This window comes from Oncorhynchus keta, chromosome 2 (genome assembly GCF_023373465.1).
Source record: "Oncorhynchus keta strain PuntledgeMale-10-30-2019 chromosome 2, Oket_V2, whole genome shotgun sequence".
Lineage (NCBI taxonomy): Eukaryota > Metazoa > Chordata > Actinopteri > Salmoniformes > Salmonidae > Oncorhynchus > Oncorhynchus keta.
In genome coordinates, this window is record NC_068422.1 from 34,528,610 (window position 1) to 34,543,574 (window position 14,965).

A 14,965-nucleotide genomic window follows, 5' to 3' on the forward strand; every position below is an offset into this window, starting at 1 on the left:
ATTAAACAGATGTGTCTTGTGCTTTTTCAACGGCTTGAGACGCCATGCTCTGTGGGTGATCTGTTTCATATGATCACATGTATCATTCTTGGGATTTGGTGATGTTTGTGGCACTATCACATCTACTTATCAGGAATAAGGTTGCCTTTGTGATAGTATCACTCTTTGCTAAAGCAGAAATCTCGTGGGAAAGGCCACTGTAGCCTCTTCTCACTGTATGAGTTGTTGTATGACTAGGGACTGGTAGACAAATCTCCAGGCTCTTCAACTGTTGTTCCTCGAGAGGAGTCCCCTTTGTGATTTCTCATCTGCCTTTTTTCCCTCTAAAGCTTCAGAGTGTCTGTAAAGACCTTTCCTACTTGGTTGACCCTCTCAATAAGGTATATGATGTCAATAGATGGTCTCCTCGCTCTGCTCACTCTCCATGACCATCTCTCTGGCTCCATTCGTGTTTGTTTGAGCTCTGAAATTCCCATTCCATTCATTGGTCCTCATCTCAGTGAGGTAAATAGTTATTTATTTCCCCATGCGACATCTGGTCACTGTAAACTCCCATTTCTTTCCTTTCATTTTCATACAAACAAATGATTGTTTCAGTTGGAAGTGTGCCACTTTTTGTGGTTCAAATGGTTAATCATATTCAGCATGTTTCATTGAGGTGATATTGAATGTTTTAGATGACAGAAACATGTTTCAGTGAGACACTGTATGTGTCCTGTTAGATCACTTGTCTGTAGGGTTAAGAGGTCATATTCTCTTATTGTGTGTTAGGAATGCAGAAGGTCCTTAAACGTGTCACCTCTAATGTCTGTCTGCAGATCAGTGAGGGTCACCGTCACGGTTAGGTCACAAACCATTTAGTCTCCTCCCGAACTCACCTGTTGACCCTCCCCATGCATCTTCCACAGCACCTGGCTGTAACCCGGGACTACGATGCAGAGTGCCTGAGGCGCTACAGCTGGACCCCAGACACCATGGACCACAGCAACACTGTGTCCAGCCCCATTCACTCAGGGTAAGAACCAGCCATCTCCCAGCCAGGCTGACACAAAGCCACAGCTGCTGTAGCTCTAGCCATGTCAGACAGGGGCTACTGCTAATCCAGACACAGGAGAATGTTACTCTACATACTCCATTTTATCAGTCCAAGAAAGACCCAGCCAGCAGTTGTCTGCAGTGACACACTGTTAGGAGTTTTTCCCTTTCTGCAGTCTCTTGTGCAATTTCAATTTGCTGAGCCGCAGTGATGAATAGTTTGAGGGAAGTCACCCTCACATACAGTAGATAATGGACTTGCGCTGTAGACTACATGATTTAGTCTTATTGGAAATGCTCGAGAGTCCAATGTCCTGGGCCGAGTACAGATGGAAGATATTTAGTGTTTCGTCAGGTCTCATCTACTGGGGTTTTTGGCCCTTTCAATGCCCTACATTTTTCCAGATCTCCTGTATTTCTGTACCATCTTTTTATTCTTTTTTTGACTGACACGGTGAAATGCGTCAGACCCTAAAAAACTAAATTGATTGTGCTGTATTACTAAATCGAGTTTTTTGCCTCCTGCATTGTTTTGGTCTTTATTTTGCAGCTTGTCCTCCCCGCTCCCTCAGTATGACTCCAGGTGATGCTTGTGTCTGGTGATGTCACCATGATGTCACAGTGATGTCACAGTTTCCACTACTTCCTCTTTCCTCTTTTGTTTCTGTGCTTGTGTCATCTGTGTGGTCTGGTCTCTCATCTACACTGTGTAGCTGTAGTGCTAGTGATGTGCTTACGATTTTCTCACTAAGGTGCCATCTCACAGTGCATATATGGATAAAGCCCCTCAAAAATATCTATGAGCAGGTCTGCAAAAGTGCACACAAAGACAAATTAATGGAACCAATGTTTTGTCTGCATGTGTAATTACAGCCTATGTGGACAGTCAAATACAGAACATTGTGTATGGTTTTAGTTCAGACATGTAACAACTCAGCCGTCTCAGATCAGTCATGCCGAATGAAAATGTAGTGTATCTTTATTGGGTAAGATTTTATGGCTTTAGGTAAATAGCGATATGACATAGATGCAGAAAGTAAACAGCATGGTGGATCAATTTCCACAACAACTAAGAGCGTTGAAGTGCGAGGCTGGACTTCTCAGCCGTTCTGTTGCCCTGGCTACCACGCTGTGATCAACGGGAAGGGAACCCATGCACATGCACCGATACTGTGTGAGAGCGAAGTCTGGCATCTCGCTCATCACAATATCTGCGGTGCTGCTCGTGGCAACGTCATTTCACTGAGTCTGCCTTTAACAGCTGGCATACTATATGAGGCATTTCAATTTAAACATACCCATGTAAACATACCCTTGTACCCTCTACGAATAGCTTAATACTACTGGTGACAGTTTCCACAATTAATGGGATGTCAAAACTGCATTTACTAGGTAGAAGTTAACACGTCACGTATTTAACACATTCATTTGTGATTTAATTGAGTTTCTACTCGGGGGTGAAACATTTGTGAAGGTGTTTAATATAGATCACTGCTTCAGTGTAATGGATCTTGGCAGGAAACTCACCTCTTCCCTATTACATCACCTCTTGAGTTCTTTAAAGTTTCAGTGTTTTGAGGTCACATTGTTAAGTGTCAGAGGTGAGACCTGCCAAGTTTGAGAACTCGAAGCACCATCTCCTCTCCCTCTGTCTCTGTCTGTCTCTCTCTCTCTTTCTCTAGTATTTTCTTTCCATTCTCTCTCTCTTTTCGGAGTGCTTGGGTGTACGGTGGTCACAGCATGGGATTCGTCCGTCTCACGTGTCAGTGGTTATGGCTTCTCTCTCTCTCTCTCTTTTCCCTTCTTCACCCTTCCTGGTCTAATATTTGTATTTCTGCACGCCGGCAGATTCCTGGTTAGCTTCATGGTGGATGCTCGTGGGGGGTCCATGAGAGGAAGTCGAAGCAACGGCATGCGTATCATCATCCCGCCCCGGAAGTGCACGGCTCCCACCCGCATCACCTGCCGCCTGGCCAAGAGGCACAAGCTGGCCTACCCTCCGCCCATGGTGGAGGGAGAGGGCCTGGTCAGCCGGCTGGTTGAGGTCGGTCCTGCAGGAGCCCAGTTTCTGGGGTAGGTTTTCTCTTATCTCTATAGCAATGTTTCTTAATCCTTGTTGCACATTCTAGTTTTTGCCTTAGCACTACACAGCTGATTCAAATATCAAAGGTTGATGATGAGTTGATCATTTAAGGGATTAAGAAACATTGCTCTATAACATTTTTGCTATTTGAATGTAAAGATCCACCTTTTTGTCTCTAAGGGGGCTCTGAACAATCTCTGGGTGTTCTGTTCCATTTCAGTCCTGTAATCGTGGAGATTCCTCATTTTGGCTCCATGAGGGGGAAGGAGAGGGAGCTGATCGTACTCAGGAGCGACAATGGTGACACATGGAAGGAACACCAGTACGACTGCCATCCAAGTGACATCACAGACATTCTGAACGGGATGGACGAAGGTACTGTATGTTACACAGAGCATGACATCTGTATTGATACCTGTAAATAGCTTTGTTTGTTGTCTGCGTTCTATTTTCTGTATTTTGGATAGGTTTTATTAATATATCTACTTTTTTTAATGCACGGTGGTTGTGAGAAAAGCGCTTTACCACAAATGTATTATTATTATTATTATTATTACTGGTCAACATTGCTAATGTAATTGAATACCTTCTCTGACATTCGCACATACATAAAATATCTTCTTTTGGCTCAAATCCCGTTAACGGGATCGATTTGACAACAGCCAGTGAAATTGCAGGGCGCCAAATTCAAACAAATTCCTCACACATTCAAGTATTACATGCCATTTTGAAGATAAACTTCTTGTTAATCCAACCACAGTGTCCGATTTCAAAAAGGCTTTATGGCGAAAGCATTATGATTATGTTGGGTCAGTGCCTAGTCACAAAAAAACACAGCCATTTTCCAGCCAAAGAGAGGAGTCACAAAAAGCAGAAATAGAGATAAGATGTATCACTAACCTTTGATGATCTTCATCAGATGGAACTCATAGGACTTCATGTTGCACAATACATGTAGGTTTTGTTCGATAAAGTTCATATTCATATTCAAAAATCTCAGTTTACATTGGCGTGTTATGTTCAGTAATGTTTTGCCTCCGAAACATCCGCCGAATTTGCAGAGTCACATCAATTTACAGAAATACTCATCATCTTTGATGAAAGATACAAGTGTTATACATAGGATTAGAGATAAACTGCAACCACTGTGTCAGATTTCAAAAAAGCTTTACGGCGAAAGCACACCATGCGATAATCTGAGTACAGCGCTCAGCCACAAAAACAAGCCATACAGATACCCGCCAAGTTGTGGAGTCAACAAAAGTCAGAAATAGCGTTATAAATATTCACTTACCTTTGATGATCTTCATCAGAATGCACTCCCAGGAATCCCAGTTCCACAATAAATGTTTGTTTTGTTCGATAAAGTCCATTTATGTCCAAATACCTCCTTTTTGTTTGCGCGTTTAGTCCACTAATCCAAATGCACAAAGCGCGGGCACTAAGTCCAGACGAAAAGTTTGTAGAAACATGTCAAACGATGTATATAATCAATCTTTAGGATGTTTTTATCATAAATCTTCAATAATATTCCAACTGGACAATTCTGTTGTCATTAGAAAGGAAAGGGAATGACTATCGCGCTCACGGCCACGCGCAAGACTAAACTAATTATTTCAGCCTGTCCAATTGTTGAAACAGCTCTTATTCGCTCCCCTTTCACAATAGAAGCCTGAAACAACTTTCTAAAGACTGTTGACATCTACTGGAAGCCTTAGGAAGTGCAGTCTGACCAAATTTACACTAGATATTGGATAGGCAATCACTTGAAAAACTACAAACTTCAGATTTCCCACTTCCTGGTTGGATTTTTCTCAGGTTTTTGCTATACTCACAGACATTATTTTAACAGTTTTGGAAACTTTAGAGTGTTTTCTAATGTATATTCTAGCTTCTAATTCTGGGCCAGAGTAACAGGCAGTTTACTTTGGGCACGCTTTCATCCGGACGTGAAAATACTGCCCCCTTGCATAAGAGGATATTGAATATCCTTTATCCATCTATATTTGTTCATGTGTTCTCCAACAGAACTGGACAGCAATGCTGAGCTGGAGAAGAAGCGTATTAGTCGGATCATCACCAGGGACTTCCCCCAGTACTTTGCGGTGGTGTCCAGGATCAAGCAGGAGAGTAACCACATGGGTCCAGAGGGTGGGACGCTGACCAGCCAGACAGTGCCCATGGTCCAGGCTTCGTTCCCACAGGGGGCGCTCACCAAGAAGATACGCGTTGGCCTGCAGGTCTGAAAGCCAAGTCAATCAGTTAGCTGTATTGTTTAGGATCTCCACTAGTCTCGGGTTTTGCTCTAAGCTTTGAGTCTAATTTCCCAACTTTTGAGCTAAGAGCATTGTTTTGATTGATGATGAGTTGGCTACCTTCATCCAATTGATATTTATTTTAACATCACTTTTTAAAAGATCAAATCAAAAATCACATTTTATTTGTCACATACACATGGTTAGCAGCATACACATGTTAGTGCGAGTGTAGCGAAATGCTTGTGCTTCTAGTTCCGACAATGCAGTAATAACCAACAAGTAATCTAGCTAACAATTGCAAAATTACTACCTTATAGACACAAGTGTAAGGGGATAAAGAATATGTACATAAAGATATATGAATGAGTGATGGTACAGAGCGGCATAGGCAAGATACAGTAGATGGTATTGAGTGCAGTATATACATATGAGATGAGTATGTAAACAAAGTGGCATAGTTAAAGTGGCTAGTGATACATGTATTACATAAGGATGCAGTAGATGATATAGAGTACAGTATATACGTATACATATGAGATGAATAATGTAGGGTATGTAAACATTATATTAGGTAGCATTGTTTAAAGTGGCTAGTGATATATTTTACATAATTTCCCATCAATTCCCATTATTAAAGTGGCTGGAGTTGAGTCAGTGTGTTAGCAGCAGCCACTCAATGTTAGTGGTGGCTGTTTCACAGTCTGATGGCCTTGAGATAGAAGCTGTTTTTCAGTCTCTCGGTCCCAGCTTTGATACACCTGTACTGACCTCGCCTTCTGGATGATAGCGGGGTGAACAGGCAGTGGCTCGGGTGGTTGCTGTCCTTGATGATCTTTATGGCCTTCCTGTGACAAATGGGGTGGTCCTGGAGGGCAGGTAGTTTGCCCCCGGTGATGCGTTGTGCAGACCTCACTACCCTCTGGAGAGCCTTACGGTTGTGGGCGGAGCAGTTGCCGTACTAGGCGGTGATACAGCCCGACAGGATGCTCTCGATTGTGCATCTGTAGAAGTTTGTAAGTGCTTTTGGTGACAAGCCAAATTTCTTCAGCCTCCTGAGGTTGAAGAGGCGCTGCTGTGCCTTCTTCACGATGCTGTCTGTGTGGGTGGACCAATTCAGTTTGTCTGTGATGTGTACGCCGAGGAACTTAAAACTTACTACCCTCTCCACTACTGTTCCATCGATGTGGATAGGGGGGTGTTCCCTCTGCTGGTTCCTGAAGTCCACAATCATCTCCTTAGTTTTGTTGACGTTGAGTGTGAGGTTATTTTCCTGACACCACACTCCGAGGGCCCTCACCTCCTCCCTGTAGGCCGTCTCGTCGTTGTTGGTAATCAAGCCTACCACTGTTGCGTCGTCCGCAAACTTGATGATTGAGTTGGAGGCGTGCTTGGCTTTTGTCATGTGTTGTGCTAATGTGAACAAATGAGAGAACATTGATTCACCTCTTTCATCCGTCCTCCCCTCCCCCTCCCTGCAGGCTCAGCCCGTCCCAGACGACATGGTGAGGAATCTTCTCGGCAACAGGGCCACCTTCAGCCCTATAGTTACCGTGGAGCCCAGGAGGAGGAAGTTCCACAAGCCCATTACCATGACGATCCCTGTTCCGCCCCGATCTGCAGAAGGCCACCCCAGTGGACACAGGGGGGACTCCACCCCCTGCCTGCGCCTCCTCTGCAGCATCACAGGCATGTCCTTCAGGATGTTCTGAACAACCTTTGTGGCTGAGAACATACCTCTATTGAAATTGATTCAGACCTTCAATGATAACAAGGTTCACTCCTACTTGGAGGACAGGGTGGAAGGACAGGGTTTGCAGTAGGTGGATGAAAGGTTAACCAGGGATGGGGATTTGTCTTTTCTCATGGTTTTCCATCCAGGTGGAACATCTCCTGCCCAGTGGGAGGACATCACAGGGACCACTCCCCTGTCCTTTGTCACAGACTGTGTTTCCTTCACAACAAATGTGTCGGCCAGGTAAGGCCATGCTCTCTCATATGCTCATAACCAGTTAACTGCAACATTTTCTCAACGCCCCACGGCAAAAGGAAATTAACTCTAAAAACAAAATGTTCTCTCTGCTGTCAAGGTGGGGGAATTCAATTAGCTGTTAGCGCCCATTGCTATATCAATGGTGTGATGAGCTAATGCTTCGGATTTTGGAGATCATTAACAGCCAAATGGACGTTCTTTAAACCCCTGCTATGTAAACAAAGCTGATTTCCGCAAACAATTTTTCTCTGCTAAAACGAGTTTTGTTTAGCTAATAATATGAATACATTACTTCAATCTACTTTTCAACATCTAAATCGAAATAGCAAAGAAAACGTGTAAACTGCACATTAACCTACGTTTCAGATCGCAATGTGAGCTCCTATGCAGCAAATATTATTTCATTCGTGTGAAAATCAGTTCAATTCATACACTGGCTCGTCTGGCTGGCGTGTGTTTACTTTGAGCTTCCCTTGTCTTGTCTTACGCTAAAGTAAACTATCAGTCCTATTGTGATTGTTTTCCTCCACCACATGGCATAGCTCAGAAATACACTAGTACACTTGTGGTTGAATATAATGCAGGACACGACAGACAGTTGTATAATGTTGAACTCACAAATACCAAAAAGGGGATTTACAACAATTAATGAATTAAATGAACACCTGTGAAACGCAACTTGGCAATATTTAAGATTGAATTGTGAAAACCTTGCCCTTTTTGTGGAACAGGTGTGCCATTTGATATTATTATTATATTATATACCCACGTGGAAGTTATAGACTGAAATACACGAGTATAGGCTAACATCAACACATAAACAATGAAATACACTTTAGTTGAGAAAACAGAAGTATGAATGACAAGTAAAGTACATAGTAGGAGAGAGGGGGATCCTCAGAGTCTTGGCAGAAGTAGGTTGTGGGGGATTTGTTTTTGTATCTCTGTTCTAGCGTGTAGGATAAAGAGGAGGTGGGTGCTACGGGTGGTTCTGCCTGTCACTTTCCTTCAACAGGCAGTCAGTCTCAGAAGGGAGAGAATGAGTGTTTGCAGTGCTAGTGTACCGTATGTAGTTTCGATGTGTATCTCACTGTGCCCAGGATGATATGGCAAGCACAGTTTCTTAGCAGATTAGATTGAACAATTTGACAATAACAGTAGTTCCTTATGTGTATCCCACAATAAAGGTTCACTGTTAGAAGCTAACCTTTGTGATGAATTTAAGCAGAATTACCAACATTACCGGGCTTAACTTCCCATCGAAATTTCCCGGAAAGTTTCCAACCCTTTTCCATACTTATAGATTTAGTCCGAAACCAGCGTCTCTAATGGTACCCAGTTATAATCTGATCACTCATGACCAGAAGATTGACTAATAGAGTTCACCTTTTGTTACAGCTGATATAGCACTTGTCATAGGCTACTTAGTACAAGAGATAACTATTTAAATCAACTGATTATCTACAAACACAAATAATAGAATTTTAAAAACAAAGCTTAGCTAGTTAGCTGGCTAGCTAAATAAAGATATTGGGAAAAGTGGTGTTATTTCGCACTAGTGTTTGCATCCATCGTTTGCAGCATCCATGTTTGCTTGCAGCATTCTCATGTTAGCTAAATCAAGGTTGTCAAGCAAGTAAACACCATGTTTTGTACTTTATCCACTAATAATCGGTGAGATTTAAAGATAAAACAACTCGTAAATAACATGTAACATCACATTTTCCCCTGTCTTTTGACTGCATGCGCCCCTCTCTCCGCGCCCTCAGAACATAGCAACCAGCATAGCAATGAAGGCGATATATTTTTTTATTTCATTATGTTACCAAGGCAGAATTTGACAAGTTCTAGCAACTGCCCAGCAACAGACGCTAACAGCTAATCGATTTCCATTATGATGCAGGGGTGGACACTATTTGGCATGACAGGCCCCCCAACAAATGTCACTTAGGGCCCAGAAAAGGCTAGGTTCTAACTGCATGTATGGGTATGGATGTGGGTACAGTATTCACACATTTGACTTATTCCACATTTCATTTTGTTGGCTAACTCAGTTGCTTGAGAGGAAAGAAACCGCTCAGGGATTTCACCATGAGGCCAATAGTGACTTTAAAACATTTTAATTGCTGTGATTGGAGAAAACTGAGGATGGATCAACAACATTATAGTTACTCCACAATACTAACCTGGATGACAGTGTGAAAAGAAGGGAGCCTGTAGATAATAAAAATATTCCAAAATATGCATCCTGTTTGCAATAAGGCACTAAGGTAACACTGAAAAAAATGTGTCAAAGAAATACATTTTATGCCCTGATTACAAAGCGTTATGTTTGGGACAAATCCAACACAGCACATCACTGAGTACCACTCTTCATATTTTTGAGCATGGTAGTGGCTCCATCATGTTATGAGTATGCTATCGGCAAGGACTAGGGAGTTTTTTAGGATAAAAAGAAACAGAATAGAACTAAGCACAGGCAAAATCATAGAGGAAAACCTGGTTCAGTCTGCTTTCCAACAGACACTGGGAGACAAATTCACATTTCAGCAGGACAATAACCTAAAACACAATGCCAATTATACACTGGATTTTCTTACCAAGACGTCATTGAATGTTCCTCATTGGCCTAGTTACATGACTTGAAAATGGCTGTCTAGCAATTATCAACAACCAACTTGACAGGGCTTGAATAATTTGCTAATATAGTACAATCCATGTGTGCAAAGCACTTAGAGACTTACCCAGAATGACTCATAGCTATAATCACTGCCAAAGGTGATTCTATCATGTGGGGTGTGATTACTTATTTAAATGAGATACACTATATATACGAAAGTATGTGGACACCCCTTCAAATTAGTGGATTTGGCTATTTCAGCCACAAGTGTTGCTGACAGGTGTGTAAAATCGAGCACACAGCCATGCAATCTCCATAGATAAACATTGACAGTTGAGTGGCCTTACAGTAGAGCTCAGTGACTTTCAACGTGGCACCGTCTTAGGACACCAACTTCCCAACAAGTCAGTTCATCTAATTTCTTCCCTGCTAGAGCTGCCACGGTCAACAGTAAGTGCTGTTGTTGTGGAGTGGAAATGTCTAGGAGCAACAACGGCTCAGCCGTGAAGTGGTGAGGTGCTTAGAACGTAAAAATCTTCTGTCCTCGGTTGCAGCACTCACTACCGAGTTCCAAACTGCCTCTGAAAGCAATGTCAGCTGGAGTGATTAAAAGCTCGCCGCCATTGGACTCTGGAGCAGTGGAAACGCGTTCTGACAGTCATCTGCCAGTCCGACGGACAAATCAGGGTTTGGCAGATACCAGGAGAATGCTCCCTGCCCGAATGCGTAGTGCCAACTGTAAAGTTAGGTGGAGGAGGAATAATGGTCTGGGGCTGTTTTTCATGTTTCGGGCTAGGCCCCTTGGTTCCAGTGAAGGGAAATCTACATTCTAGAATATTCTATGCTTCCAACTTTGTGGCAACAGTTTGGGGAAGGCACTTTCCTGTTTCAGCATGACAATGCCCCTGTGCACAAAGCGAGGTCCATACAGAAATGGTTTGTCGAGATCGTTGTGTAAGAACTTGCACGTGCAAGTTCTACACAGAGCCCTGACCTCAACCCCATCGAACACCTTTGGGATGAATTGGAACACCGACTGCGAGCCAGGCCTAATCGCCCAACATCAGTGCCGATCTCACTAATGCTTTTGTTTCTGAATGGAAGCAAGTCCCCGCAGCAATGCTCCAACATCTAGTGGAAAGCCTTCCCTGAAGAGTAGAGGCTGTTTTAGCAGCAAACAGGGGACCAACTCCATATTAATGCCAATGATTTTGGAATGGGATGTTCGACGATCAGGTGTCCACATGCTTTTGGTCATGTAGTGTTTTTCTTTATTTAATTTTCAATACATTTGCAAAAATCTCTTAAAACATGTTTTCACTGTCATTATATGGTAGTGTGTGTAGATGGTTGAAAAACGTCTCTAGGGGGTTGTAAGCTACAATGCGGCCTCTGTATGGAAACTGTAGCCACCCGCTCATTGGTAAGTCCAACCCTAATCCTGGAGAGCTACTACCCTCCTGTAGAGGGTTGGAGAGCCCTGATTTAGATCAATTGTTATCAAAAAAGCTTTATCAAGCCTTTGTATGCATTATAATGTTCATGGCCCCCTCAACCAAGCTCTTGCCAAAAAGACTCGGTGGTTGGCATCAACATGCGTATTAAGCTTTACTCACCATCTCTGTTTTTCCTTACCTCCAGGTTCTGGCTTACAGACTGTCACCAGACTCCTGAGACGGTCAGTCTGGCCTCTCAGCTATACCGGGAGCTGATCTGTGTGCCATACCTGGCCAAGTTTGTGGTGTTTGCCAAGATGAACGATCCTGTGGAGTCACGCCTCCGCTGCTTCTGCATGACGGACGACAAGGTGGACAAGACTCTGGAACAACAGGAGAACTTTGAAGAGGTGGCCAGGAGCAAGGACATTGAGGTGGGTCTTATTTGCACCCACACACTCATGCGCACACACACAAAATATGCTGACACAGGTAGACCCAAGCACAGATACATGGTTTATCTGAATTGACATGCTCTTGTTGATAATGATTTTACAGGTCTTGGAGGGCAAGCCTATCCATGTGGATTGCTACGGCAACTTATCTCCTCTTACCAAGAGTGGGCAGCAGCTGATCTTCAACTTCTTCTCTTTCAAAGAGAACCGGCTTCCTTTCAATGTGAAGGTAGCGTCACATTTTCATCCCCCTCTTATATGTAATAAGGTCACACTTTTCTATTATAGTGGTATGCGAGAGGATGATCGTCCTTCAAACTTGTCGACATGTTGTAAGCTCTAATTCTCATTTCCTTTTTTGGCACGTATGCCGTTTTTGAGCACCAAGAAAGGAATGTCATTATACTCTTATTTTATATATATTTTTATTGTACATGCTTTTTTTGCTCCTTAGGTCAGAGACATGGGCCAAGAACCATGCGGTCGACTCTCATTCTTGAGAGAGCCAAAAACCACTAAAGGTCTTCCACAGACTGCTGTATGTAATTTGAATATCACACTGCCAACTCATAAGAAGGTAGGCTGGATATGTGAATGATGTTTCCTCTGGGCCATATCATGTCATCCTCATGTAAATGAATGGAAAGACAAAGTACAGTAACAGCAGCAATTCCAGAGTGGTTGTCCTCCATTTGGTTAGAATGCCTGCTGCTTGTGTCTTTTATCTGTATTTTTGCCAATGCCAATTATATGCCCCCACAAAACACACATTCAGTCATACACATTATATTACTAATTTACCTCTCTCAAAGTGTGGAAGAGTAATAGGGCTAAGTTATGGTGGCGTTTCTCTTTTTGTTTCTCTGTGCAGTGTTCAAAAACTCTGAATTACGTTGCTGTTCTTTTTGCTGCTTTTCTGGGTCTTTGGTGGCCTGTGGACTAGTTAATTCCATGGCCTTTTCCATGCCAATATGGTTTGCTGCTCTCAGCTGCTTCATTCTCATTTCCTGATGTTTATTTCCACCCGCACCTATTATAAACCACCCGCTGTCCATTGTGTCATCTTTCCCCTTGTCTGCAATGCATCTTGGGAACCACCAGGACATGATGGAGTCTGATCCTGATGATGAGGTAAATACATGATTGCTCATCGCATGAACTGCTTTGTTGTTTTTTCGTTGAACGCTAGCATCGATAATGTATATGAATGTGTGGTGATTATCGTTATCTGATTAATGATGTATACAAGGCTTTTGCAGCAGAAAGTAGTCTTTGTCGTTGGTGAGAAGTCAAGTGACTTTGTGCAATGCATGAATGACAGTTCAATTCAACTGGTTTTATTATTATTGTCCTGGTCCCAAGCAAAGAGGAGCAATTTGTGTACCACACCCTGGCTTCTTTTCCATATGTTCAGTGGGCTAGTAGAAAACACCATCCCTCCACACTATTTTAAGATATAGAATGATATAGATGTGCATTTGGGTGGCAGACAGAAGTGGATAAACTGCTCCATAGTGCATAGTACTCCAGCTTAATTGTGGTTTCAGCCATCTTCTGTGCATGCTTTGGAAACACCTACAAGACCAATGAGTTATTTGTTGCATGAGGAAAACTCAATATAGCCTAGTCAGCAGAAGATGACAAGAATGTTGAATGGTTTATAGCTACATCTCAGTGTTTTCCTTCATTTACATTAAGTCTCATGATCTCAAAATAACATTCATCCTCCTCTTTAGATGATTTATTTGAAAGATCAGCAGCATTCGTAGTGTCAGCTTGTTGACATCTCAATGGACTCCTCCAAATCTTAGAATCACATATTGCATGTGTTTCTTCAAAATGAGATTGATTAATGCACTTGAAATCGCGCCACCAAGGTCACACTCAATCTGTCCAATCGGAGGAAAGCATGGATCTCTTAGTCAATCACTTGCAGTGCCTACTACCTCAACAACATGGACTCCCACACTGCAAAATGCATCATTTAGATTTGATTTCAAAATCGGAGAAATTCTGTCCGTAATGTCAAAAAAGGGAATATACATTTTTGGCATTTAAATCCAATCTTTATTTTATGTTAAAATATATTTTGTTGTTTTTGTTGTTGCAGACTGAAAAACCAGACCGACGTCATACCTTTGCCTCCTTAGCTTTGCGTAAGCGCTACAGCTATCTGACCGACCCTGCAGCGAGTGAGTTTAACATCTTTACTTTCATAAATCCTCAGTTCATACAAAATATCAATAACGTTATTCAACTTCATATGCAGTGTACGATATTACCTTTATGATATATTCATATATCAATAGTGTAGAATTTTGAGCACTTTCCATACTGTCATCATACGCGTCATGATTCATATCCATCCCGGACAACCCTTGCTTGGTGTCTTATACTGAACAAAAATATAAATGCAACATGTAAAGTGTTGGTCTCATGTTTCATGAGCTGAAATATATTTTTAAAAATCCCAGAAATGTTCCATATGCACAAAAGCTTATTTCTCTCAAATGTTGTGCACAAGTTTGTTTACATCCCTGTTAGTGAGCATTTCTCCTTTGCCAAGATAATCCATCCACCTGACAGGAGTGGCATATCAAGAAGCTGATTAAACGGCATGATCATTACATAGGTGCACCTTGTGCTGGGAACAATAAAAGGCCGCTTTAAAATGTGCAGTTTTGTCACACAACACAATGCTACAGATGTCTCAAGTTTTGAGGGAGCGTGTAATTGGCATGCTGACTGCAGGAATGTCCACCAGAGCTGTTGCCAGAGAATTTAATGTTCATTTCTTTACTATAAGCTTCCTCCAACGTCGTTTTAGAGAATTTGGCAGTGCGTCCATCCGGCCTCACAACCGCAGACCACGTGTAACCACGCCAGCCCAGGACCTCCACATCTGGCTTCTCAAATAGTGTGATCGTCTGAGGGGCGGTGGGGGATTGTACTGAGGAGTATTTTAGTCTGTAATGAAGCCCTTTTGTGGTGAAAAATTAATTATGATTTGCTGGGCCTGGCTCCCTAGTGGGTGGGTCTGACTGCCAAGTATGTGGACCTATGCCCTCCAAGGCCCATCCATGAACGA

At 42.6% G+C, this 14,965-nt stretch overlaps 1 protein-coding gene across 31 annotated transcripts in view; it reads left to right on the forward strand.

Moving 5' to 3' along the window:
* Window positions 1-14,965, forward strand: part of LOC118399607 (ankyrin-3-like) — a 207,307-nt gene that overhangs the window by 163,932 nt on the left and 28,410 nt on the right. For 19 of the 31 annotated variants that reach the window (XM_052475545.1, XM_052475515.1, XM_052475566.1 and 16 more), the window contains 13 exons: window positions 330-380; window positions 909-1,015; window positions 1,586-1,618; window positions 2,884-3,108; window positions 3,339-3,493; window positions 5,147-5,358; window positions 6,855-7,062; window positions 7,255-7,351; window positions 11,628-11,856; window positions 11,981-12,106; window positions 12,332-12,454; window positions 12,979-13,008; window positions 13,988-14,069. In XM_052475545.1, coding sequence (XP_052331505.1) covers window positions 330-380; window positions 909-1,015; window positions 1,586-1,618; window positions 2,884-3,108; window positions 3,339-3,493; window positions 5,147-5,358; window positions 6,855-7,062; window positions 7,255-7,351; window positions 11,628-11,856; window positions 11,981-12,106; window positions 12,332-12,454; window positions 12,979-13,008; window positions 13,988-14,069 — 1,678 coding nt within the window. The remainder of the gene's footprint in view (window positions 1-329; window positions 381-908; window positions 1,016-1,585; window positions 1,619-2,883; window positions 3,109-3,338; window positions 3,494-5,146; window positions 5,359-6,854; window positions 7,063-7,254; window positions 7,352-11,627; window positions 11,857-11,980; window positions 12,107-12,331; window positions 12,455-12,978; window positions 13,009-13,987; window positions 14,070-14,965) is intronic. The other 12 variants (XM_052475610.1, XM_052475599.1, XM_052475629.1 and 9 more) reach the window with 3 other exon arrangements.